The sequence below is a fragment of the Coturnix japonica genome, chromosome 3 (genome assembly GCF_001577835.2).
Source record: "Coturnix japonica isolate 7356 chromosome 3, Coturnix japonica 2.1, whole genome shotgun sequence".
NCBI lineage: Eukaryota > Metazoa > Chordata > Aves > Galliformes > Phasianidae > Coturnix > Coturnix japonica.
The window spans coordinates 13,770,207-13,796,943 of record NC_029518.1 but is presented as its reverse complement, the minus strand read 5'-3'; the positions used below and the strand labels follow the sequence as shown (position 1 = coordinate 13,796,943).

General features: G+C 44.0%; 3 protein-coding genes across 3 annotated transcripts in view; 2 read left to right on the top strand and 1 right to left on the bottom strand.

Annotated features, from left to right (window-relative positions):
• ACSS1 (acyl-CoA synthetase short chain family member 1) overlaps positions 1-3,292 on the top strand; it is a 29,499-nt gene extending 26,207 nt beyond the window's left edge. Inside the window, exons 12-14 of the mRNA XM_015857095.1 lie at positions 624-687; positions 1,244-1,362; positions 1,974-3,292. Coding sequence (XP_015712581.1) covers positions 624-687; positions 1,244-1,362; positions 1,974-2,150 — 360 coding nt within the window. The 3' untranslated portion in view covers positions 2,151-3,292. The remainder of the gene's footprint in view (positions 1-623; positions 688-1,243; positions 1,363-1,973) is intronic.
• Positions 3,293-3,637: 345 nt separating this feature from the next.
• APMAP (adipocyte plasma membrane associated protein) lies at positions 3,638-14,098 on the top strand. Its single transcript, XM_015857096.2, has 9 exons — positions 3,638-3,787; positions 5,585-5,701; positions 7,850-7,965; positions 8,448-8,540; positions 9,676-9,792; positions 11,017-11,191; positions 11,641-11,775; positions 12,106-12,298; positions 13,260-14,098. Exons 1-9 carry the CDS (start codon positions 3,696-3,698, stop codon positions 13,467-13,469), a joined length of 1,248 nt encoding a protein of 415 aa, XP_015712582.1. The 5' UTR covers positions 3,638-3,695; the 3' UTR covers positions 13,470-14,098.
• A 4,448-nt stretch (positions 14,099-18,546) lies between these two features.
• CST7 (cystatin F) lies at positions 18,547-26,457 on the bottom strand. Its single transcript, XM_015857097.2, has 4 exons — positions 23,314-26,457; positions 20,064-20,236; positions 19,648-19,764; positions 18,547-19,310 (listed from the first exon to the last, which is right to left on the bottom strand). The coding sequence occupies exons 1-4, from the start codon at positions 23,387-23,389 to the stop codon at positions 19,233-19,235; spliced, it is 444 nt and encodes a 147-aa protein (XP_015712583.1). The 5' UTR covers positions 23,390-26,457; the 3' UTR covers positions 18,547-19,232.
• Between the last annotated feature and the right edge of the window lie 280 nt (positions 26,458-26,737).

Genomic DNA, 26,737 nt, shown 5'->3' with positions numbered 1-26,737 from the left:
GTATTATGTGCCTTGCCTGCAAACAGCACTTAAATGTAACATCTGAGAAACCAGAGTTTATATGGCACACAAAATTCTGTTGTCTTCTCTGTGAGTAAATTGTTTTGTCTGGGTGAATTTCTGATCGTGGATATAGGACCCTGGTTCCTCCCCCACTTTTTATATATGTATGTGTGAATATACAAATATATTTGTATGCTATATTGCTCTGTGATGTTTTTTTCATATTTTTAATCTAATTTATGACATAATCCACTCTTTTGTGTAAGATTTGGGTATGTGAGTTCTCCCAGCCTGTACACCCAAACCATCTCCTTACTGCAAATATGTACCAATTTCACCCAAGAACTGTGGCAGAATAATTCACTGTTCTGGAGCATCATAAAAATGTGCATTCAGCAGAACAACATTCCATGCTTCTGCGAAGAAGTGAAGGCCAAATTCTTTCTTTCTTTCTGGTGTGCTTTGGATGCTGAAAAACACTGATCAAGTGTTGACTGTGATATTAGCAGCTTCACTCTGCTGGAGGAAGATCTCTGAGGCACAGAGCAATGCAAAAGTAGCAGGCACAGATGCTGAAGGGCTTGATGCTCTGATTATCTTTTGTTTTACTTTTTGTAAAGGCTGATCACCCCGATGTCCCTGAGACAGCTGTGATCGGGTATCCCCATGAAATCAAAGGAGAAGGTATGTGAAAAGCAGCATCCTGACTTGACACATAAATACATTTAGTTTCCAATCTGGACTCTGTGCTAAGCGGTGTCTAGGGAATAGAAGGCTGGTTACTGTTGTTTGACTGGCAATGCAGTACTAAGAGGCAAAGGCAGCCATGAAAATAACTTCCTAAGCTAAATGCAGGTATTGCTCCCTTGACTGTTTTCATACATAGTGTTTATATATGTGATAGAGCTTTCATAAACAGGATTGTGCTCAGAGAAACCCTTTGAGCAGAATGGAGCAGTTGGTTTGTGTTGGTTTTGATCCCAATGACTCTGCTAGTCATTGTTGTGCTATCGTTGTCACTGAGACCAATCTGGTCGATGGATGCTAAGACAAGACTGGACCTTCATTCTATGGGCTTGAATCTGACTGCTTTTGTAAACATGACTAATGGTTTTCTTGTTGGCCCCTAGACTGTGTATAGGAATGATTTGAAGCCTGCCTTGGCATTCAGATGAGTAGTTCTGCCAGCCAGGACCTAATACAAGGTACTCATATTTCATTTTTCTCATTTTTCTTCTAGGTGCCTTTGCTTTCATAGTGCTGAAAAAGCAGACAGCTCATATAGACCACGTCAAAGAAGAGCTCAGAACTATAGTGGCTACCAAAATAGCAAAGTATGCTGTGCCTGACCACATTCTGGTAAGTGGGAGACTAAGTGGAACTGGGAGCAGGAGCAGCCACATTTAATAAGCCTTGCCTTTCCTATCTGCTGTGTTGCAGTTGTCTCTCTCTAGCAGGACAAAGGAGCAGGAAAAGAGAACTTACTGGAGGGATCTGTGGGTGGAGGAGGCAGGTGCATTGGTCTGAATGTACGCATCCATGTACAGAGGGTACTGAGAGTACCTTTCCTGCAAGAGCTCTGGTGAAGGGGAATTTTAGGCATACCCTGTGCCTTAAGTGGCATTTGTCATCCCTTCTTTGACATGCAGCAGTGTTATTATTTTAAACTAAAAGAGGAGAAGCTTAGATTATGTATTAAGAGGAATTTTTTTTACTTGGAGGGCAATGAGGCCCTGGCACAGCTGCCCAGAGAAGCTGTGGTGCCCTATCCATGGAGTACTCCAGGCCAGGTTGGATGGAGCCCTGGGTAGCTGAGTTTGTGGGGGCAGCCCTTAACTACTGTTCAGAGGAGTCGCAGAGGAGCTGTAGCCATGAGATAGTGCCAGGCTTAGCATAGTTCAGCCAGATTTCCACATGCTTTCCATCAGGATCCAAGTTCTGATACAGGCGTGTCTTTCTCTTTTCTGCAGGTGGTGAAACGCCTTCCTAAAACCCGATCAGGGAAGATCATGAGGAGGCTGCTGAGGAAAGTAGTCACCGAGCAATCCAGTAACATGGGAGATGTCACCACACTTGACGATCCAAGTGTCGTCACAGAGATACTGGATGCTTATCAGAAGTACAAAAAGGAGAAGAGTTCCTCATAGCAGATGCCTTTGGAATATCTCTGCTCTGGAAATGTGGAGGGTCTTGAATGACTGGGCAAACAACATGGTTCTCTCTTGGTGTATTCTGCAAAACTCTGTTCCCTTCTAGAGAAATAGGATTTGTTCTCCACAAAGTGTTTTGAGTTATCCAGAGCTAGGAGCCATTTGCTGCCTTGCACAGTCAGGGAGCTCCTTTCACTGCTTCTAGGGCTGTTGTAGAACAGCCATGGGCAGTTTCCATTAGCTGTGGTGAAAATAATACGAGCTTAAGCAAGATGAAGATGTTAATATTTCTCATTTCAATGTTATTATACAAGGAAATGTTTTTATACTATACTTTTGCTTTTTTAAGAGCAGCCCTGGAATACAGTCCTGCTATTTTTCCTTCGGCTTGGATATCCAAGTTCAAGTAGTTGTTTTTAACTGCAACTGTGGTGCCTTTTCAGCAATGCTGGGTATTTTAATAGATATTTCACATTATTAGGGAAATGAGAAGGACGTGGCTAACCAGATATTTATCTTATGTTCTGATATTTCCTGTGGCTTTCCTCACCATGACTTGTGCCTTCCACTATATTTCCAGAACTCACCTGAGATCATGAGCCTGTGTTTCATCATGCCACACCTATGCAACCCAGTATTAGCACTTCCAGCTACAAAACTGAGCCACAAAGCCTGTCTCTGAACTCTGCACATCCCCAGTACATTGCCAGCTGTGTACGAGGGATCTGGTCCCAAGTGTTTTCATTCTGCCTTGAGAGACTGAGATCACCAGCTGGGATTTTAAAGCAATTTTCCTCTTCCCCACTGGTGATAATTTCTCTAAGTCTGCTGTGGGAGCATCTAGCTGTAATATAACCTTGCTGTGCCTGTCCATCATGCCCGTATCTCATTTTCCCACTCAGATATACCCACAAAACCTGATCTTGGTGCCTTAAAACCACCCCAGAGACCAGACCACGATTTGCTTCATTTTAGGAAAGAAAAAGGCATCTCCTATTGGCGATGTGTGTTGTACAGATTAACGCTAAGCCTTTCGTTTTGTCATCGTTGTTAATTATCGTGCCTTACGTTTACTGTCGTTGACCAACATCAGTGATCTCTGTATTCAGATTTATCATTAAAAGAAGCACCCGCTCCTACATGATGTGTTGGCTTTGAGTCCTAGGCGTCTGACTCTCCACATGTGTGGATTCCTAGAAGCCACAACACCAACTCGGCACCCACACAAATCTCTCCCCCGGCCCCAGCGCAGCCCCCTGCTGCCACCTGCTGGATGGACCCGCTCCTCCCCGGGGCAGCAGCGGGGACGAGCCGAGCTCGGCTCCTGGGGACCGGACCGCGATGTTTGAGCGGCTCGATGGAGGCGGCACCGGACACGGCGGGGCCGAACCGAACCGAACCGAACTGAACCGATCCCCGTCCCACAGCCTTCAGGGCAAAGAGACCCGCCGAGGGAGCGCGACGCAGCGCGCAGGCGTAGCTGAGGGCGGGGCGGGGCAGGGGGCGGGCAGAGGCCGGGACCGGGGGACGGAGCTGCGGAGGATGAATGAGGCCGAGGGGCTGCGGCAGCGCCGGCCGCTCCGCCCGCAGGTCATCACCGAGGACAGCCCGGCACAGGAGGCCAAGGAGGGCAGGTGGGAGACACGACGGCTGCGGGGGTTGGCGGTTGAGGGAGGCCCGGACGTGCGGCCCGGCCCCGCTGTCCGCCTGGGGTGTCTCGTGTGTGCCCGGTGGCGGTGCTCGTTCGTCCGTCCGTCTGTTGATGTAGTGGGGCTGTGTTCGCACACAGCTCGTGGAGCAGTGCCGCTTATCCCCTTGTGCCTTGCACGGGTCTGCTGTGGGTGTGACTGTTGTGTAATGCTGTTAGTTTGTTTGGAGCTGGCACTACTTCAGAGAGGTGACCGCACATCCCATTGGTTTGCGGCTCGGTTAAGGAGGATCCCATTTACAGCTCTGTGTGTTACCAATTCCATCCACAACTGGCTCCTCTGTAGCTGCAGGCGGTGGTGGCGATAAGAAAGCAGTGTTTGCTTTCCACCAAATCACGATCTTCAGGGTCTCTTCTAACCTCAGCCGTTCTTAGGCTGGCAGCCCACACTGCTGGCTGTGCTGACCCCTAGTGTCTTTTTGCCAGCCTGTATGACAGCACCTCGTTTTGGTCCTCAGTGACAACTAAGTTAGTGCTGTTATAGCTAGAGGGCTGGGAACTGGTTGATTTTATGTCTGCTTGCTTTTATATTCTAGCATTTCAGCAGTATCTAAAGTAGGTCTTGCAGTTTGCAGGCTTGGAGTGGGGGTCTGCATGTTGCCTCATTCTTCCTGCCTGTTTCCTTTATTATCAATATATTACAAGTTTGATTGAGGCCCAGAAGTATGACCTTTACCTACGTCACGCTTTCAGGAGCTTTAATTAAGTTGTCTTGGCAGATGAGTTCTCATTCATCTTTATTAGTTTCCTTTTGTGTGAGCTGTTCTCAGCTGTCACAAAGGTGCTTCCATGACTGCTGACAGCACGTTCAATTCTAAAGTATTGAGCCATCATCTTCTGAATGGCTGTGGAAGGGTGAGGCTCGTAGCTGAAGTCTTTGTGTAGACTTAAGGACCACCTTGTATATCTGTCAGTCTCTCCATTCCAAGGGCAAAGGGAAAAAGACTGGGATGTTGCTTTCTCAAGACTGAGATCTGGTGGTTCATCACAAGGGCAATTTGGCCCCTGGGAATTGCAAAGAGGTCAATCAGTGCAGATGAGAAAGCTTATTTGAAGCAGCTTCGGGATCTGATTACATCATCTTAGAGATAGGCTTATTGCTGTGACATTGCTGATGTGCCCAAAGGGGACTGCTGTCTGGAAGGAGCTGTGATGGGCAATGAGTATGGCAGCATCAGTTTGTTGTCGTGGCAGGCAATGAGCAGATCTAGGCCTGGCTGTCCCCTTCCTTTCCCAGCAGATAATCCCAAAGGTTACCTGGAGGCCGATACCAGCACTGTGTGTACATGCTGTTAGCTGCCCAGTTGTGCTGTTTGTGCTCTGGGCAGTGGTTCTCTGTCCTATTGCTTGGATAACAGGCTGGTGAAGGACGGCACATTGGAAACGGTTCAGGATTGATGCAGGGCAACCAGGTGCTGTTAGCCTCTGTGTGACTGATACTGAGTGGAGTCTCAGCCGGCTGTGTCAGTCAGCATTTGGGAATAGTTAAGGTTTCACAGAATTGTAGGGGTTGGAAGGGACCTCTAGAGATCATCGAGTCCAACCCCCTGTCCATAGGTTTGGGTTTTCTAGTTCAGGTCTGGGATTGAGAAGGTGATGAAGTAAAAGTGTTTCTGCCTCCTTTGGTATAGGAAACTGGCTGTTAAAGTTTGTAGATTTCTTTAATTATTACATCCTAAACCAGTATCACGTGCTAATCCTATTTCTTGTGTGTTTCTGACAGTGCTTACAGCAGCAAGGTGTTCCGTGTTACCTTCTTGACTTTGGCTGCGTCTCTGGCCGTGCCGCTACTCGGAGCAACCGTTCTACTGGATTGTCCTATAGACCCCCAGCCTATAACGTATGTTGTTGCTTTGTTTTGAAGTTTCTGACAAGAGACACTATTCATATGAAGGTATAAACTGAATGGATAACCTGCCTGGATTGATTCAGTGCTTGGTACCAGCTGAACCGTATGGCGATGTTACATTTGAATGTACATCTTGTAAAGCAAACACATTTAGGTGATTTGTGTCCTGAACTGTCTGAATTAATATCAAATATGGGATGTAACAGTGAGCCAGCTACACGAGAGGATATGACCTGCACTGTGTGTCAAACAGTCTGCTAGTGTAGTCAGGTGAGTTGGTGCTTCTGGCATTTTGAAGTGAGTGAAAATGCTCTAACTTTGCTGAAGATTTAGGATCAACGTGGTAATTCTGTAATGAAAAGGAAGAACAACATTGTGAACATCTCTAGGGTTTAAAGAAACTGTTAATGTGATAGGGAAGTACTTACAAGTCTTGCCAAAAAGCTATTAGACCTAAGCCGCTTGCTTGCAAATCTTAATAAAATGCTTTCTGCTGTGTTGAGTTTAACAAAGTATTACCTGAAATACATTGCAACTTAATTCTGGAATCGAGTAGGATTTGTCTACAGAGCTTTTCCTATTATATTGTTCTGGTCTATTTCTCATCCAGAGCATAACGGGGTTCTGCATACTTACATCTCTTACTTTAAGTCCCTTTTGTGAGGCCAGGACAACCATTCTTGCCCAAATCACTGACTTGTATTGCTTCATGTTCTTGAAGCGGAGCTAAAAAAAATAATTAAGGAGTGGTTTAGGTCTGTATAATACATAGGATACTTCTGTGCAGTGTTTCTGAAGTGTTCTGAAACAGATGGAGTAGATGGATGCTGTTTGAAACAATGACTCCAGTGGAGATGAATGTGTAGAATTTGCTTTCACTGATGGCAATATTACTCTGGTAAGCCACTGGAAATAAGGAAGGTTAAGAGGGGAGGGGGAAGGCAGGTGACATCTGAAATTCCACATGAAACATCTGCAACTGATTTATTCCAAGTTCTTTCTTTTCTTATGAACAGTGTGACTGCAGTGTAGCTGGTTCTGGAGAGGTCCTGGATCTTGTGAAGCTGGGCGAGTTTTGGAGTCAAACCATGTCTTTAGAGGTTCTGCAGGTGGAAGGCATTTGCTTGTGGTCATATCAAAAATAATTTCAGTCCAAAAATTCTTCCAGTGCTTTGCCCTGGGAGCTTTAGCATGTTCCTGTGACTGAGCAACTAATGAGCTTACCACCTTGAGCAAGAATGCAGCTTCATTTGAAATCCTTAACTCGTGGAAACTAGAGTGGTTTATGTGTGCGCTTTTAAGAACCTAAGAGTGTGGCTGGAACATATCTGTGTTTATTGACACAGCTGAATTTGGAGCATGGTGCTCTGAAGTGTGGTATGTGACTTGAAGCTGTGTAGATGTCTTACCTTTCTCCATATTTCTGTACTTCACTAGAGCTCCAGTTGACTCGAATAAGGCAATTTATGTGAATAAGGGCTCACAAGATTGGACTCTAATTTTTAGATTTGAGTGCAATTTCCTTTATGTAAAACTTAGTCCTTTGAATTGGTCTTTCTCTATAGGAATGCGTTCGAGTTATGAACAAGAATATTTCTTTCAGTATGGTATGAATGTATGCATCTATTACTCCCTGCAATAGGTTGCCCAAGAAGGTTGTGGAAGCCCCATCCCTGGAGGCATTCAAGGCCAGGCTGAATGTGGCTCAGGGCAGCCTGATCTGGTGGCTGGCAACCCTACACATAGCAGGGGGGTTGAAACTAGATAAGCTTTGAGGTCCTTTTCAACCCAGGCCATTCTATGATTGTGTTGTGTTGTGGTGCTGAATCCTTTGCCTTTCTGTAAGGAATATGGACTTGAAATGTATTGCTGGGCTTAAAGCTGAATTATGTATACAATTTAAGAATACACAATTAGTCCCTTTTCACGTCAACAAAACAAGGATATTTTGATCTTTGATGAACAAGAGTCACTTTTTCAGCTTGCCAGCTGAGTTTTCTCTTTAGAAATACATTATATATGAAGCGTATGTCAGTTTTCAGGAGTTGGCAAACTAGGAAGAAATGGATCCAACTTGTTGCTCAAGGGTGTTTGCACATTTGTGCAAAGGGTCATGAGTTCTGTGTTTTGTTTTTGCAGTCTGAAGGAACCGCCCCTCCTGACGGGTGTGCTAGAGCCCAATAACAAGTTACAGAAAGCTGAGCGACTATGGGAGAATCAACTGGTTGGTCCAGAATCCATCGTCAATATTGGTGGTAAGCACTGTTGAAAGGTGCTTAGCAGTTGTATCCTTTATTTTCCTCTTGCTAAATCGTCTCGTAAATTATCAGAGTATTAAAAGTATGTATGTAAATCCATAGCAGCAAAGCAGTCTAAATTCCTTTTTCAGATTATGGATTTGTTGCCTGTGTCTGTTAATGATGTGTGAAATGATTTCTTGGTGCTTTTCTGTTACCTAGTTTTGTCAACAGAATTTCTTTAGGAAACCTTCCTGTTTGTGACAACCGAGCCATGGGTGAAATGAATGATGTGACCAGGAGGAAAGTATTATTCCCTTTGAGAAGTATAACTAGCAAACTTAAGACTTCAGATAATTTGAAGATAGAAGAATCCTACCAATGGGCTCTACTAGTCCAATCATCTTTCATTTGCTACTTCATCTGGATGCATGGCAAAGTTTCTGTGTTGTTTATATTCAGTTTTGTGGTCAAGTTAATCACATCAGTTATTTCTGCAGATGTGCTATTTACTGGGACAGCTGATGGGAAGATTCTCAAAATTGAAGATGGGGAAATACAGACAGTAGCCAGAATTGGCCATGGTCCTTGTGGTAAGTGACAACTTCTGAGCATAGCGTACCCAAAAACAGGTACTTGTGTTGATGAACTTGTTGTTCTGTCTGGATTTCCCATGCAAGTGCGTATCTTGCCTTGTAGACATCTGTAACAGAAATATTAGCACATCTATGAATGAAATATGAGTGGAAATAATTTTATAAGCACTGGGAGGAACTGGCCTGATATTTATGGAAGGTGAAGTCAGCATTGAGAGGTGAAGGGCCACCCTGTAAAAACTGAAGATCTCTAAGCAAGTGCGAGTGAATGAACTCTGAGATAATGTGTGAATAGGTAAAATCGACTTGTTTGGAGATTTTGTAAATAAATATGTCTGCTCTATAGAATTTAACTTGTGTTTTGTTGTACCAATTTCCCTTCCTCAGTAAGTGCAGTGGAGGATTGCGGTAGCAGTTATTTCTTGTTGAATTCCACACATCTTTTCCAACTGCTCATTTACTTTTCTTAATGAGTTTTCTGGAAGTGAGTAAGAACAACTGGTGGTGGATTGTTTATTAGTATTTATCAATTACTGAGTGTCTGCAGCCCTATTTCTATCACTGGTTAAGCAGAGGTTGTAGGCTGGCGTTATGTAGCTCTCACTAACATGCTCAGCATTTTAGGTATTTTAAATGGCTGTTCATAAGACCAGGCTCTGATCTGTTTTGGCTGCCTAACAAGTAGGGAAGCCTTGGCACTGACAGCAAACAGTCTGCTGCCAGCTGGTACAAAGCTGGACTTTCAGCTTCTGTTCAGGCATGAATGTGGGGGAGGATGAATACAGCAAATCACCTTTTCTGTTGGACTTGCACAGCATGCAGTGTGTTCTTGGGAAAGGTGGTGAAATTATGCTGTCCTTTTATCCAGTTTTCTGACGTTCAGCCCTAGTTGGGGAAGCTGTTATCACTTGTCAGGCTATTAACTAGTTAGATTTATCTCTAGACTGATCAAAACATGGAGCTATCTCTATCACTCCCACCCAGGCACTTAAGAACTGTTTCTTTAGTGAATGTGTGTATGTTACTGGCACTAATGTCTTTTTAAGCTGTAGTTCAATTTAATGCAGCTAGCATGAATGCCCCATGAATGATTATCTGTATTTGTAAAACCTTTTAAAACATTTTTCCTAAGGAACTCCTGAAGATGAGCCAACTTGTGGACGACCACTTGGTATCAGAGTGGGACCAAATAACACCCTTTTTGTGGCAGATGCTTATCATGGACTCTATGAAGTTAATCCAGGCACAGGTACGACTTCTTTACTCAGCAGTTCTCTTCCACTGACAAATCTGCTCTTCATTTGGAGTTTTGCCAGACACTGCAGGCAATGCCTGTCTTTTCTTTAAAGCAGTTTGGAGCTGTCTGGATGAAACATGCCATTTAAGATCTTGCTTAACCTCACTTGCTTTCTGTGTCTGTCTAGATCAGTTATCTTCTGGTAAACTGTGTTTTTGACTGTCAAACTAGATGCCTTGGGACTCATGAGCTCTATGCAGTTTTCATAAAGGTAGAAAAATACCTTGCAGTTATGTAGGCTTTTTGCTGTGTTTGTTATCCCTTTGTTTCTGCCTTAATCTTGCAATGTGATAGTGAAGACCTCTTCTCTGTAACACCAATCTATAGAAGGCGAAGAAAGGCATAGCTTGGTCTAGCTGAAGATCAAATGGCTTGTTCCTGCTGTGAAAGCCACTGCTGCTTTGTGTCCTTCACTGTATGTTCCCGAACCAGATCTGAGTTTCAGGAGCTGTGTCATCAGAAATGCACAATTTGCTTTCTTGAAGGGTTCACTTTCTTACAGTTTACATTTCCATATTGGCTCTGCGTGGGCGGGGGGAAGGAGACTTGGCCAAATACCATATCGGATCAATTGGAGGGGTTTTTAGACTGTGTGGCTTTGGGAGAGTGTAATCAAGGCTCCCTTACTGATGGTAGGCAGCTGCCGTATTAGTTCAGTTATGTCAAAAAGACAAAGAAGACAAACAAACCCCCTGCCCAAATATGACTACAGCAGATTTTCATCAGTTGTGTTAGAGGCTTGGCCATAATAATTTACCGGGTGATGTGCCAACTGTGCCAGAGCAGGTCAGTGAACCTGCCAGTGTTTTAATGTTTAAAAAGCAGTCTTCAGTGCTACAGATTGATGGGGAAAGAGAGAGTGGTAATTGGTTTGCTTGAATTCTACAATGCTGGGACCTGCATTCATGATTAGTTTTATATGAGCTTCAGAAATGTGGTAAGTCTGCTCCCTATCAGAAGGAAACATCTACTGTTTCAGCTTTTCTGAAGAGTGTTTTCTCCTTCTCGTTTACATTGTGTTGAGTTATTCCATTGCAATCCAAAACCTTCTTACTTAACAGAAGCAAGAATGGAAAAAAATGTGAAGTGCTTGCTAATAATCTGTTAGTATTTAACTTGCTGCCCAGGCAGGACATATAAAAACTGGTCTTATATGTCTGTCTTTTCTCTAACCAGGTGAAACAAAAATGCTTGTGTCAACCAAAACACTGATTGAAGGTCAGAAGTTGTCATTTCTGAATGACCTTACAGTGACCCAGGATGGCAGGAAAATCTACTTCACAGACTCCAGTAGCAAATGGCAAAGACGAGACTTCTTATTCCTGGTTATGGAAGGCACAGATGATGGGCGGCAAGTATCCCTTCCCCAAGGCATTCAGCTTACTTTAAGCTCACCAGTAGGAATAAACTTGGATGCTTTCTTGGTCTCCAAGTTATTCTTGTTATAAGCCACCTGTGCAAGCACTGCACTGACCAGGAGGGGTGGGAGAAGATGTGGATGATGCTAATGAGACCTGCAGCAAAGTAAATGAGATTGCTTTTTTTTTTTTTTTTTCTCATCTCAAATGGGATGTGCTTTTGAAAAGGGAGGGTGTTAGCATTATGTCCTAACTATCTTTAATGGATAGACCTCTTGAGATTGACAGTAGTATTTCTCCTGTCTTCATAAGCAAGTGCTTCCTTGCTATTCATCCTCTTTAACTTAAGTGAAGTGCATGTGCAGGGAGGTGAAACATGAAAAATGAAACCACAGTGGGTAAATATTTGTCTTTACAAACATGTATAATACTTTCTTTTTAGTCTCCTTGAATATGACACAGTAACAAAAGAAGTGAAAGTCTTAATGGTTGGACTGAGGTTTCCCAATGGTGTCCAGCTTTCTCCTGCAGAAGACTTTGTCCTGGTACTGGAAACAACCATGTCTAGAATCAGGAGGTGAGTGTGACTTCACTGAAACTATTGATTCTCTCTGCTTAAAAATTAACTGACTGAGCTGAATGGCAAAAGAAATCCTTAACTCTGTAGTTTAGCATCGAAGAGGACTTTCCACTGGAGGCATCTGTACTGCATAATCTTTCCATCATGGGCTCCTCCAGCACAGTAGACAAAGCTGACTTTTTCTGACAGAAAAGAATGTCTGTGCTTTATTTCCCTATGCCAAGCTAAGGAAACATTAACATTGTTTTGAAGTGAATTCCTGTTTATACTTTATTAATTAGACTGCTTGATTTAAGATACTATAATCCTGTTATTTATAACTTTCAGGTATTATGTGTCTGGGCTGATGAAAGGTGGAGCAGATATGTTTGTTGAGAATATGCCTGGTCTTCCAGATAATATCAGATTAAGCAGCTCTGGTGGATATTGGGTAGCTATGCCAGTTGTCCGTCCCAATCCTGGATTTTCTATGTTAGACTTTTTGTCTGAAAAACCATGGATTAAAAGGATGATATTTAAGGTAAGACAAAAAGACTGACCTTTAGTATAGGAATGGAAGTGACTAAAAAAGTAGGCTTGTTCTGTTACTTCCTATTCACAGGAAGACTAAAATAAAAATAGTGCTGTGTTTGAAACTGTTGTGGTTGTATCCATGTGGTGCAGACAAACATGTCTTTAAATTGTCATCTATGTTGATCTCAGAAGAAAGAAGTGGAGTTATCTCTGCCTTAGTCATGCAGCCATACAGAATCTGTATTTGGATACATGAAGGAAGACTCTACCTCTATACCTGAGGTGCTTGAAGTACTTACTGCCAAGTGTTCGGAGAGGTTTTAGCAAACTTCCTCTATTCTAGCACCTTCCCTAGGCATCCTAGGAGACAATGTGTATGCTGCGTATACTGCTACATTACAAAAGGCACTTTGTTCAACTCAATACGCACTCCCTTTTGATATAAGGGATAGCAACAATAATGTATTTTGTGAAGGACATCTGTTACTGAACAAACGCAATAGTTGTCTTTACACAATATGAAGACTTGAAAATGCTTTCCTTAAAAAAGCTAATTAAAATCATCTGTCAACGTTTGGCATAGAAGTGGCAGTTGAGCTAAATGAACTCTCCTCTGTGTTGTGCTGTCTTTGCTGGTGCAGTGCAGGCGCCTTAACAGAGCAGCGCTATGGGTAGCAGAGCATGTCTGCAGCTTAGCATCAGCTGTCCCAAAAGAAGCTGCTGCTTCCTGCTAGGACATTTGTTCAGCCCAATGTCAGAGTACATTTCTGATGGTTGATCTTTAAAACAAAATTTTTGAGCTGTCACATTGTAAGCCTGTGTAATAATGTTTGCTCAAAATGTGTGCTTTTGTTCTAAGCTGCTTCAGTGGAGGGGTGTGGGATGGTTTTTGGCTGCATATCTGACATCCAGTTGTGTACAACAGATTCTTTTGTTAATTTTCTGTTTTATTTTTCTTTATATTCTAGTTACTGAGCCAAGAAACTGTGACAAAGCTTTTGCCCAAACGTAGCCTTGTGGTTGAACTTAGTGAGACAGGATCCTACAGAAGAAGCTTTCATGATCCCACTGGAATGACAGTACCTTATGTTAGCGAGGCACATGAGCACAATGGATATCTTTACCTGGGCTCCTTCCGGTCTCCGTTTATTTGCAGACTTAATCTTCAGCATGTTTAACCATCCATCTGTGATAAAATGTCGCAGTCCTGAAATACTCTAGAGGTATGAAAGAAGCATGTGATTGAAGCAGTGTGAGACTGAGGAGGAAAAGTGAAGACATCCTGTTAACATGTGCACTTAGCACTGTTCTGTTGCCACAGGAAAATGTACAGCTTGCTGTATCTGTCCTTGGTTTGACTGTTCTTGCTTTGGAGTTGGTATGCATAATATTAATGCCTGAGGAATATGGTGGGGCATCTTTGTATGATTCTTTGCTCAAACAAAATCCACTGCATTTCCAAACACAGCACTGGAATTTACTTAAACAGGCAACATCTGTCACCTGTAATGCAACTGTATGTCTTACCATCAGAGGGTTTACAATGTATGGAATTTAAACATGTATGATTTCGACTGAAGAGGATATCTTGCATGTGTTTATACTTCAAAGCCAACTGTTTAGGAGCGATTACAGTGCATGTTCTCATTGCATACCATGGTGCTGTGGTAGAGGCAGCAACATCTGGAACATGCCTAGAAGTCTAATTATTCCACTTGGGTTTTTTCAGTTCCAGCTTATGTAATCAACATTGGAAACTGTGGTTAACAGCTAATCAACATGCAGAGTCTGATATGATCATTATCTATGGATTCTTGTGTGTTTTGTTTTGTTTTATTTGTTTTTAATAACATTGTAGTTGGACGAAAGATCCTTTTACTGTGTTACCAAAGGCTGGTTCCAGGGGGTTTAAGATGGATCACTCGGAATGTTACCTCCATGTTTATCAGGTCCTGTAAGTTTCCTGTTTACTGGGCATGGGAGGGAAGAAAGCCAGCTGTAGGAATCCCGTTCAGCCTGTGTATTATGGAGAACAAGTGATGGTTTTGGGAGGGGTCTGTCTGAGGTGGATGTGGACTGAAAGAGCCCCTACAGAACCTAGTAATAGTGGATGTGGAAGGCTTTGGTGGAAGATATTGGAGTGTGGTTGTTGCTCACTGATGCTTCCTGATATTTCTAGAGGACATGGTGTTCTTCCTGCATTGGCAGATACTCTGGTGAATGCACAAAATGCTTTTCTGTAAACTACTGCAAAGGAAAGGTTGTTCTGTTTACATTTTCAATAAGAATTTTTTCTACCCTGGATAGGAGCTTAGGGAAGTTATTTCAGCAGCTGTGTGATTTAGTGAGATTTAGTAGGGATTCCTGCTCTGGGAATGAAGATTGCTGCTTGCTCTCTACTGCTTCTTTTTACCACTGGGTGATAGTCTAACATTGACTTAACTCTGTTGCTCAATTTTCTCACCTTTGAAAAGGAAATAACCATGATTTGCTCGATTATATAATGAAAAACACTGGAGAAGGGGAACATGATATTGAAAATGCCATCTGCTTTCACTATTATTTGCATTTCCCTCCAGTAATAAAGACAAGCACAGAAAGTGGTTCTTTACTGTCAGTGCTCTATTGCTGTATGCTGCACTGCTACCAGACTGCAGCAGCCCTGTGGAAGTAGCTGATGCTTGCTGGATCAGGCTGACTTACATCTGCTGTGCCTGTGCTCACAAGCCTTTTTGTTTGTTTTAGTGGATTTCTACTGGATTTGGGAGGAAGCTTAGTGAGAGAAGAAAGAAGCCTGGTAGATAACTTGCTGCAGGTTCTGACCTTTGGTCCAGCTGAGCCCTATCTTAGTTATTTGTAGGCAGAGACTGAGTGATTCTGTGAATACGTTTCAAAGGCTGAGAAGCTTGACCTGCCTGCCAGACTTGCACTACAGGAACTCGGGAGAAAGGTTGAGAATGGGACACTCTTGCAACATGTTTTCCTGGCAAAAGGGCTGGCTGAGCAAGCCACATCTGGCTAGCATTGTTCTGCCAGCCCTTGTAGCTATTTTTCATAAGATTTGAAGCTGGAACTTAATGTGATCTTAAAACAGGGATGCAAAAGCAAATTCTGTGTGGGTCTTGCTTCATTAGTGCTTTAATAGCCTTGAAGCAAGCACAGCTTGGCCTGTAGTTGCGTAGCTACCTCTAGTGTTTCATTTCCAAAAGTATCTTACTGAATAATTTAACGTAGTCTTTCATAGGAGAGTAGACCTCAGATGTTTAGGCATGCCAAATGTAATAGCTTCGGTGTGATTTGTTCTCTCCTAAGACTGTGTTCCTGAAGCTGTTAAGTGGGAAAGAAAACAGAATGTGCTGCTGATTCTCAAGAGGATTAAGACACAGAAAGCCTCTCAAGACACTCACATTTCTCCTTTCTCTTCTTTCACATCCACTGTTAGAGCCCTAGTACTGTAATCTCACTAGAACGTTCTTCAATCTTTTAAGTTCTCTCTGAACTCTGCAAGTCCAGCAGACTCTCATGAACAGTATGTATTTCTTGAACACCCTAAACACAGGATTTGCATAGCTCCAGTCCTCCAAAGAAACCCAAAGTCTTCAGAGACTCAAAGGAATGCCTTTCCTGAGCACCAGTAGTACTGGGTCACGTTCCTGGTGTAGTGCAGTATCTTGGTAGTCCATCCTTGATAAGCAGGAGCAGGGTGATATGCAGCTGCAGAGCTTAGGTGAAACAGACTGACACACAGCTTTGTCTTCACTTCAGCATGAGCAGTGCTTAAAAACAGCATTTTTGTGGGAACTCAGATACTTTTAATTGCTGGTAGTTCCTCAAATGCAACCTTCTCAGCGTGATACAGTAGCAGTAAAATGCGTGTGTAACAACAGGCATGAACTCCCTTTGGTGTTAGTAAGAAGACTGCTTTTACAAGCTCATTTTGCTTTCACATAAGTGTGAGCTGATGGTGTGCTTGATGATATCAGTGCAGGAACATGACACCTTTGCAACGCTGAGGCTTGCACTTCTCTAGAAGCAAGAACACTTTAAAGCAGTGTCCAAGCACTGTTAGGACAGATTCTATCTAACCCAGGCTGGATGTGGCTCTGGGCAGCCTTGTCTAGTCATTGGTGTCTATGCCCATGGCAAGGGGATTGAAACAAGACAACCTGGGCCATTCTATGATTCTATCTACATAATTCCGAGAGGATACTGAGGTTGCTTCCTGCATCTCACTCCAAATTGATGGGATTGAATGGGAAAATGGTGCCCAGTCTTCTGAAGGGCTTTAGTATGAAGCCCTGCAGTAGAACTGCCTAAGGAAAAGGAGCTAAGCTGGAGTACGCCACAGTTGTGCATTTTAAAGGTATGTTTTGTATTGCTTTGTCTTGCATTGCTGATGGAACAGGTGTTTCTGCAGGGCAAGAATGTCTTGTGATGCTGATGTGTGGACTTTCTCATCTAGTTTGCTTAGAAAAGCTAGTGCAATAAGAGAATAGTCATGTGGGACTGCAGCTCATTTTGCTGCTTTGTTTGAGGAAGGGACTGAAAAGGTTTAGCAGTAAGTGATCAAGTGACATAAATGCAAGCAGCTCCCTCCCAGCCCGCAGAAAGCCATCTCTGCTTATTGAGCTGCTGCCAGCTGAACCTCGTCTTTGTTCTGTGCAACTGTGTGCATGACACCCCAGCCACCAACAGGCAGGAACAGACCCCTCTGAAGCACTGGCTTTGGCTGTCCTTGGAGCTAGTAATGCCTCTGCTGGGATTGTTCTTTTTTTCTCCAGGGGGTGGATTGATAGGAACAACCTTCCCTTCTCTCCTTAGGGTCTAAGTTTTACTGGATATATTTCTTTTTAAACTGCCTTTTGTGGCCTGGAATATGTCAGAGTCTCAGCAAGTTCTGCAAAGGTGTGAACTCCTTGGAGCGAACTGCTGAACAAGTTAACCTTGGTGTGAATTCTAGCAATGATGTGTGTTGGGCAGAGGCATCAGCTTAACTGCTGTGTGTGTTATTGTGATTCAGTGGTACTTTGCTGCAGTTCTTTAGGTCAGTAATAGTAGTGTCCTCTTGACAGAGGGCTGCTTAGTTGCTGAAATCTTCCTCTAGCAAAGTGCTCAAGAGTGTACTAAGAGCTCATCTGACTTCTGCTCTGCTCCTTTCATTGGTGCTCATGGTAACTGTTATCTGCTGAAATGGAAGAAGTGAAACCATTGTGATCCCTTTGGGTTTCAGACAGCAACTTCTTTTGGCTCCTCTTTCCTCTAAAAACTTTGCTGTGGCTTGTTTTTTTCCTGCTTCGTGGACTGCTAGGACATCTGTGGTTAGGTCTCTTCATTGTCTTTGGTATCAGGCTGTCAATGGAGGCTTGTGTGGTGGATTAATGTAGCACCACATCCAACAATGGAACTTCCAGAGGTTTCTTCTGAGCACTTATTTTTTTTTCCCCTAGTTAAGAGGCTTCCCCTCCCAAAGGTGAAAAAAAAAAAAAAAAAAAGCCAATATCCAGTGCTGGATGTTGGATTTGAGCTGCTGCTGCTGGGTCATCTTGAGTGCCCCATCCCTGGAGGTGCTCCAGGCCAGGTTGAATGGGGCCCTGGGCAGCCTGAGCTGGTGGGGGGCAGCTATGCCCACAAGTCAGAGAAGTCAGGGCTGGAACTGGGTGGACTTTGAGGTTCCTTCCAACCCCTGGCACTCTGTGATTCTATATTCTGCTTGTCTCATGTTTCTGAAGCAGAGCTTGAGACTCGGTCTGCCTGCAAAAGATTGCTGTGGAAGCAAGCAGAGACCTCAGCTATGCTGGTAACAGATCCATCAGGTGTAGGGGTTCTTGTACCTTGGCCTAGGGCCTGTCACTGGCTGTTCTTGACAAAATGGTCATTATAAAGGCTGAAAGTGATGTGTTAATGCTAATAGGAGTTACAACAGAGCAGTAGAGAAGCAACAGTTCTCAGAAGAAAGTGTTCCTTATAGCTTAGGTCAGGGCCCTCACCGTTTGTAGGAGTATGAATGAATGTGGGCTCAAGCTTTATTATCATCTTAAGTTACGTTTACCCAAATCTTTCCAAATGAGAGCCTTAGTACAGTATAAGTGGTAATCTGCATGAAGAGAGATAGGCACACATGTAGGTAGGACCATCATTCTGCTAAACTTGAATATAAGTCAATCAAAAACTGAATATTGAATATTAACCCGAATGAAACTGCATTGTTTAACCTCAGCAAAAATATGCTTTGGGAAGTGACTGTGTTTATTTTTCTCAGCATTTGCAATGATGCCCTCTCGGAGTAGAGCTTTTGATTAAAATAGAAGCTCTATTTAGACTGTGCCATTTCTGAGTTGTCATTGTGTCTTAAGACAGGCCTATACGTACTTGTGTCTTGAGGCAAGAAAAATTCTACCTTATGCATGCCTAGCAAAAGTATCTAAGCTTTTATCCAATACAGAAGACCCTTAAGACTGTGTGTGTGTGTATGTGTATCCCCATACGTACTGTCTCACTATAAAGCCTTGCACAGTGTTGAAGTTGTGTGTGCTGTGGTTTAGGCTTCTTATATTGTAGCTGTACAAAGATTCATCATAGACCAAAGCAGTCCAGCAGACCTTCCTGGGCCTGTTTGCACTGCTTGGTAATCTCAGCCATAAAGAGTGAATTGCTCTCTGGTGAACAAATGACAACATGTTCTCATCTGCTGTTTAGTTTTAGAAAAAGAGATACACAGCTGGATAGCAACACATTCAAGTCAAAGGCAAGTCTTTGTCACTCAGATCTTGAGCATCTTCCTTAGAGATGGGAGGGAAACGATCAACCTTTGAGACAGAGGTTTTGTGGTGACTCTATGTAGCTGTTCCCCACCTCAGTTTTGGCTTCAAAGTGCAGACAAGGAAAAACTCATGGGTGGTAGATCCTCTGAAAATCGCAACGCGATCATGACAGAAGTTGGGTCAGTGACAGAGAGCAACAGGGACATCAGCTTTATGCAACCAAGGTGTCATCCAGACCTCAAAATAGCATTTCAGCACCTGCAGATAGAAAGAGAATGGATGATAAAGTTCAGCTGCTTGCCTGGTGTTCCCAGCATTGTGGGCTGTGGTGTGGGAGGAGAGAATAGCATCCTTCTGTGCTCTGCCCCAGCCTAGGGAAAACACTGTTTGTCAAGTACCCATGTATTAGTGAGAAAGACCCTGTAAGGATTTTCTCCTCCCAGGAAATCCCTAGATGTAGCATTTGGGTCTGCACAGAGGAGGCTTGTATGCCTGTTAGAACATAACAGAGCTGGTTTGAAGGTGACAGCACAGCTAGAGACAGCCAAAGATCACCTGTGATTCCTGGGTATCCCCCAAAGGATGCAGTACATACCTGCTGCAGATTTTTCTTCCTCTGGAAGTGACAGTTGTCCAGGTTGGAGTGTCCCCTCTTCTCACACACTGTGCGGCCGATTTCCACGTGGAGCATGTATTTCAGACCTCTGATGATCTAGAGAAAGTGGGTTCCTCCTTTAAAGTGGGGTCAGGGAAAGGGATGCTGAAATGAAATTTTGGCTAGGGATCAAGTGCTACGTCTGTCAGTTGTGTGTGGTGCTGCAGATATGTTTTATGGGGGATAGGTGGGAGTGCCTCATGTGGAGAGGTTAAGGGGGATAGTGGGATGTGTGCTGCTTTTGTTAGGGTATTGTAGAGCAGTCCTGATCAAGGCTCCTGTGTCTCAGGTGCTCTGTAGCAAAGGGTCAATAGATGAATGGTTGGAGGACCACCAGGAACGTGTTCTCTTCTTACCTGCACCATAGCTTTGTTTATTTGCCATTCTTTAAACAGAAATAAGTCATTGGAACTGTTGTTGTATTGGTAAACCCCAAAGCGAGCTGCCTTGCGAACGCCAGGATTGTTGGTATTCATTGGGACCGGGAAGCCAGGATTCACAGTTGAATGAGGTGGTGGTACATATGTAGCTGGAAAAACACAAAGTGCCATCATAGAACACATGCAGTGGCTGAAATAGCAGGTGGCTATTCAGGCCTCTGAACCAATCCTAAGCCTTCTTACTTGTCCCATGCACTTTAGAGATTCATCACAGGGTGGCTTGGGTCAGAAAGGACCTCAAAGATCATCTAGTTCCAACCTCCGTGCTGCAGGCAAGGCTGCCAACCACTAGATGTGCTTTAGGAAGGCTGCTCATCTCCATTAAAAAGCAATTTTCCTTTAGACGTTCGAAATAGCGAAGCAACCCATGAAATGGTTGCAGAGCTCAGACTGCCTGAGGGAAGCCTGGACACTGTAAGTACTTAAGAAGTTTCTGGCAGAACACCTATCTCAAAGCAAGGCTGCCTTTGAATCTAGCTATAAATCTAGAGCATGTTGCTCAGAGTATAGTGTAATTTGGATGAAATATCGAACACTGACTGACAGAATCCTATTGCTCTTTGTTGGCATGCCAAGACATAAGCATACTTCCCCTCCACTTCCCAGTAGTTTTGATGTTCTGGTTTTTGTTTTAGGGAAATACAGATGATGATATCTTTCAGTTCCTGAAATACAAGAGGAAGAGATATTGAATATGTACAAGTTGTTGTGCTGCTGCCAATGGAAAGACCTGCCGCTCCAGGAGGTGGCCCTTAGAGTTGCCTGTGTGTGTAGGCAGCAAGCATGTGCACACAAACCTGCACTCAAAGTTTGTGCTAATTTTCTGCAAAGCTCAAGCTTTTTGGCACCTCCAGCTTTTTTTTTCACGGCTAGATGTCAATAACAGCTGAGCCACAGAGCATAACCTGTGCATGTAAGCCAGTTTCTACTGAGAAACATAATTTATCTTTCTCCACAGTAGAACAAAGCCAATCCAGTGAGCCAGTCTCCTTGAAAACAAACAAAACAAAAAACCCCACCACTAACAAAATAGAGCGTTACATGCCACCACCAGTACTGGGGTCATAGAGACTCATGACCTTGCAGCCTAGTTCTGGAGGTAGTCCTCAGGCAGGGCATCTTATCCTCTGTCTTGTCCCAAACAGAGTTTGCTGTAGGGCTAAGATGGTGGAACCAACCAAAAAGAGGCTTAAAGCAGAGCAGGACCTTGATCTGGGCTTTGTCCTCTTCCTCAGAGACGCAGTTCTCTTTCTTGCACCAGCAATACCTATTAAATAGCTTATGGGATCCTGCTGTTTTTGAGCCTTCTGAGCTAGTAACTGAGACAAGCTGTCCATTTGAGAGCAGGTCTCTAACTTGGGCTCTTGGCTACTCTCCAGGACCCTGTTTGAATTTATGCCCTTATGTCTGTTGGAAAGGCAGATGTGGCAGTGGTGGGGCTGTTGACAGCACATGCTGTCCCTTGTAGATGGAGGAGATAATGTTTCTTTCAGTCTTAGCACAAGGTCTCTGTGGCTTAATAGCTCTCAGTACCTCTTGAGTCATGGTAACGTCCCTGTTAGGTGTGGGATGGCAGGGTGGGGACGGCTGAAGTCACACTGCATGTATAGTAGGAAAACAATGAAACGCATTAATCAAACTGGTGTCCACAGTGCCCTTGTTCCTATGACTGCAGTGCCCCATACATGAATAGTCTCAATAGTGGCAAGTACTCTGAAATGCAACATCTGGAGAGGTGAGTTTAGTCCGTCAAACTGGACCTGGTATGGTCTGTGCACGTAGCAGGCTGGTAGGACTTGCACCATGTGTCACAGGCAGATGATAGGCTGCTGTATTTTTGCTCCAGCTTTTACTAAGGGGTACTGGGCATCTCACCTCCTTCCTCCAATTTTCTATTGAGTATGATTCCCACTGCAGTAAAGTGAGTATAAAACTGTGCAGACAGTGGTCTGAAATAACTTGTGCTGTTTGGAATAATTTTCATCACTAGTTTTTGTTGGTTTGTTTGTTTGTTTTACTAAATCCTGAAGCTCTTTGGTATGAGACACCTGTAGTTCTCCTTACTACAAACCTTCCTGACAGGAGTCCCAGCCTGAGTGGGAGGAGAAGCACTGTGTGACTTGGCCGGGTGCTTACAGCTCTGTGAGGATGTGGTCTCACAAGGTGGGAAACAACTACTGCTGCCCTGTGGGGAGAAGCTTGGGGTCAGAGCACTTGTTTTACAGACCTCATTGTACTTCTGTGTTTGGATGTGGGAAAATCTAGCTTCCCTCCTCCTACTTCTATAGGAGAGTAGTAGGGTAGACTTTTCTTGCCCTGAGTTAGCCAGCAGCTGCCTGTTATTAAACAAGAGAGGGCTGTTCTTGCAGAAGTGAGCCAAGTGTTTTATCAAAGGATCTCTCCTGTGCTTTCCTCATTGAGAAATAACTTGGAGGTCCTGTTCATGCAGTATGAGAACAATCCTGTGGATGTTCCCTCCCAGTCTGCAGGGTAGCAAATGGGGACAGTCTTGCAACAGATATTCTTTTCTTTCCACTCCATGCGGTACTTTCAGAGCCTCTTCCCCCATTACTGGGAGCAAGGCCGGGTTTTATCTTTACATGTAAGACGCAGCAGAGTTCCTGCATGCCTTTGCAACCCCCAAAGGAAACCACAGCTGAAACAAAAAGCTGCTGGCTAACTGTAGGCCTGAGTGCATTCATACTTTCTGCATGTAGGAGTCAAAGTAACGCTGTAGTAGAGCTAAAACCTTCAGAGAGAAAACATTACTTCTGCTGCTTCGATTCCAAAGATTTAAGGCTAGCTGCTATCAAGAGTGTTTCCTTGCTCAACAAAGAAAGAAGTGATAGGGAATAATGAGACGTTAAAGACATCTAATCGGTACCGCCTCAAGTGCCCATCTGTACTTATCAGACAAATTGTTTCCCACAGTCTTTAGATTTAGTAATTAAGGTCATACAGAGTTTAAACAGTGACAAATAAGTTAAAACCATAAGCTGACTTTGAAATTGTTAGACGATGTTCCTGGATAATGTGGCTTGCTACAGGGAGAGAAGGTCTTCTAAGCAGGTAGAGTTTCAGCTGCAGTCAGAGGGCAGCAGTTAGAGAAAAAGCCAAGCTCACAGGACCTGAAGCACAAGGAAAACAAATGATTTCCTACTCTTACCATCACAAGTGCAGGTGAAGCCCCAGAGCACTAAACAGCAAAGCGTGGCGAAGCTGCGGGTGAAGTCTGCTGCCATCTCCACTGCTTCAGAAGAGGAGCCTGCCAACGTGAGCAGTGACCGCCCTGCTTCCTGCAGGGGAAGATGTGTCTCTGTGACAGCTTTTTATTGGCTGGGAGGGAAGAAGAAAAAAAAAATCATCCTAAACTCTAAAAAAAAATCACCCTGAATGATCACAGCTCTGAGTCTGCCTTTGTCTGCTGCTGATGACTGCACATCTCTGCCTTGGTGACTGTAAGTCCCACCTCAGATGGGGACTTTTGCTTTGTGATCCTCAACGGGCTGTGCAGAAACGTGGGCAGATGTGATGTAACACCGTTCTGTGCTCTGGGATGTATTGTGGGGTAATAAGAGTAACGGTCATATGTTTTAAGTTTCATGGGGAAACAAAACCCCTATGAAATGGGCGGTGAGCCCTTGGGGTGGGGTTCTTGACTTGTATATGGGTGGTTGTGTGTGGGGAAGAGTGGCAGAAGATGGGTTTTGCTTTCTGTGATGTGGATACAGCAAAAATCACCAGCTGGCAGATTCAGGAGAGCAGAAAATGATCTATCACCACAAAGGTCAGGGCATGGTGGACCTCAGTCTGCATGTGTGTGTGCTTGTTTCAGGTGAGCTGGAAGATGCTTGTTGCCTTTTACTTGCCCCAGCAATGAACTGTGCGTCTTTAAGCAAAGCCACCTTACTGCCTGGAGGAAATTCCTAAAGCAGGCCAGTGTGGGCAGCATGTAAGAAAATGAAGGAGACTCATTTTAGTATTGCTCAGTAGGAAGAGATTAGCTGAAGTCCAGGCTGAAAAGTGCCACTGAAAGGGACTGGGACAAATGTAGTGAGTCACACTTACCATCAGTCCTTCTTGCACAGAGCTTCTGAATCAGACCCCAAAGCCCACGGGAAATGTTGAGAGCATGAAAGGTATTATACTGCTTGTGGTTTTTGTTGTTTCTTTTCGTTCTGACCTCACATGGTAGCCTGATCTTGGATGCAGGATGTCAACACATCTCTGGGGTGTAGCTATGACCCATTTGCCACCCTTCTGCATGATGCACCAGGAAGGAGTTTGAGATTCCCCTGTGACTTTTGTCCCTTTCCTTCTCTTTTTTGCCTTCTGGTGAGCTCACAGCCTTCTAATTTGCAGGGAGCAGGAATGGGTCTGCTCAGGGATTTGGGGGGTTTCTTTTAAAGTACAGATTCTTCTTTGCTTAAAGCGCTAGCAGAGCAGGTTTGGTGAGAGCAGAGATGATGATGCCTAACAAAAGCAAAGAGTGTGACAAGAAGCTTGTAGCCCGGTGGGATGGCGGTGGGGGCTATAGCTGTCAGGCCAGCTCAGCTGTTGGCACTAGAGGGCACCAGAAGGTAAGCCACCGTGCCAGCAGAGCTATTCCACAGTAAACACAGCCTATGCCTTAAGCAAATAGCTAGCCCTGACCCAGGCCAGATAGAGCATGTGGTTTTTCTGCTTTAAGCTGGGTTAAATGGATCTAAAAGACTTGCATGGCTGAAGAGCTCTCTTCTCTGCAAGGGATTTTGCAGTGTATTCATTCTTGCCGCTGAGCTTGGTTGTTAGAAATGGTGTGCAACTGCAGGGACTTTTTTGATAAATAAAAGCCCACTAATTTTATTATTCATAAGCAGAGATGCAGTTGCCTCCCCCGTTCCTGTTAAAGAAGCAAAAGCGCTGTATCTGAAGTTTAATTTTCATGACCCTTGGTGCATGATTTGGACTTTCTCAGTGCTGCTTCTTGCTTCACTCATTCAAGGCAGACCCCGGGCAGCTGTGGTTCTCTGGAATGATACTGCGTGAGGGTCATGCTGGAATCAGGCTCCTATGAATGCAGTCAGCACTTAGCCCTGCAACCTGCAATTCTCCTCTGCAGTCCTGATTCCCTCTTTGCACTTTGCAGTTCAGTGGGGGACTGTGACAAAAACTTGTCTCATTAACTTAGGCAGGGGTTTGGAGGATGACTGGAGTGTGTTTGAGTTGTGCTCTCAAAACTTTTAATTAAGACACATTTACCAATGTCAATAGTCCTTTTTCTTTTTTTCTTTCTTTTAATCTTTATTACATCTTCCAGGCCTTCATCTGGTCCCCAGGGCAGCTAATTTAGCTGGGTTTGCTTTAATGAAGGATCTGAACAAGAGGATGCTTTTTTGGCTCCCAGCTGGAATAGAGAAATCACCACATTTCAGCTTTTTGGAGGGTAGTACATAGGGAAGAATGCCTGACACTTTGACAGAGTGATCATAACAGACTTAAAACCATAAAGGAGAAAGATGGATGTGACCTTATCTTTCCCGTTGGTGACCTGTACTTTGCAGGTGTTGAAATAGGTTGAGGTAGAGAAAGGATCTAGTCTTACACTTGGCAGTCCTAGGAGGAAGGAGCACAGGATAATGAACCTCACCAGCCCATCTTTCAGGCTTAAGTCAGGAATGGAATCCACGTAGCTCAGGTTGGGACTATGAATCTGCGTGCTTGGTATCAGTAGGACACAGAGGAAAAACAGGGAAGTGACAATGGTGGGGTTGGTTTCATCTGGGACATTTGCCTCCCTATGCACCTTTCTGGGAGCTGCTCCTCAGCTTATCAACACCCATCTGAGCCTCTGCTGCAGAGGCAGCTGTGATTTTTCAAAGGGATTGAGGCTCATGTCATTTCATTTGTGTTTCTCCCAGCAATAACTTTTGAACAGATGAATTTCAATTAAATATGAAAGCATGCTGGAATACTTGAGGATAATTTGGTTACCATATGTTTCTAGAGAAGAAAAGCCCAAATGAATGGTTGGAATGAGAGGATTGAGCACAACTTTGCGTCATCCAGTCTGTCAACAGCTCTGTCAGCTGATTTACAGAGATTGCTTATCGAGTGCACCATTGGGATGTTTATAAAGGGATGGGTGGATGTAAAGACCTATCTGTGTTTTACGTTGAAGCCATGCTTGTATTAATCTTGAGATGAACAAACCTCCCATCCCCTCTTTCTCCCAATGAAGACTTCAAAGTAATGTATCTGAGGACAAGCCTGCCCCCTTTCTGTAACCACTGTGATGAGAAAGATGTGCATTTCACTGAGGTCCTGGTGCTGTTCTTATTGTGGCACCCAAGGGTTGCTAGATTCTGATGTCCTTAGTAGGAGTAAATCCTCTAACAGGAACTTGATATCCAGATGCCCACACCAAAGGTCCTTTTAGCCCTGAACTTTCTCACAGAGAATGGCTCGAAGGGGAGCCATTCACTTAAGCCACCCTGGAAGTATTTTAAATGCAGCTAAGCACCACATTCACAGTTCTGTTGGAGGATGCTGATCAGGAGGTGATGGTGACTCTGCGGTGTTCACTTAACCTTTCTATATTTGGCTTGTTT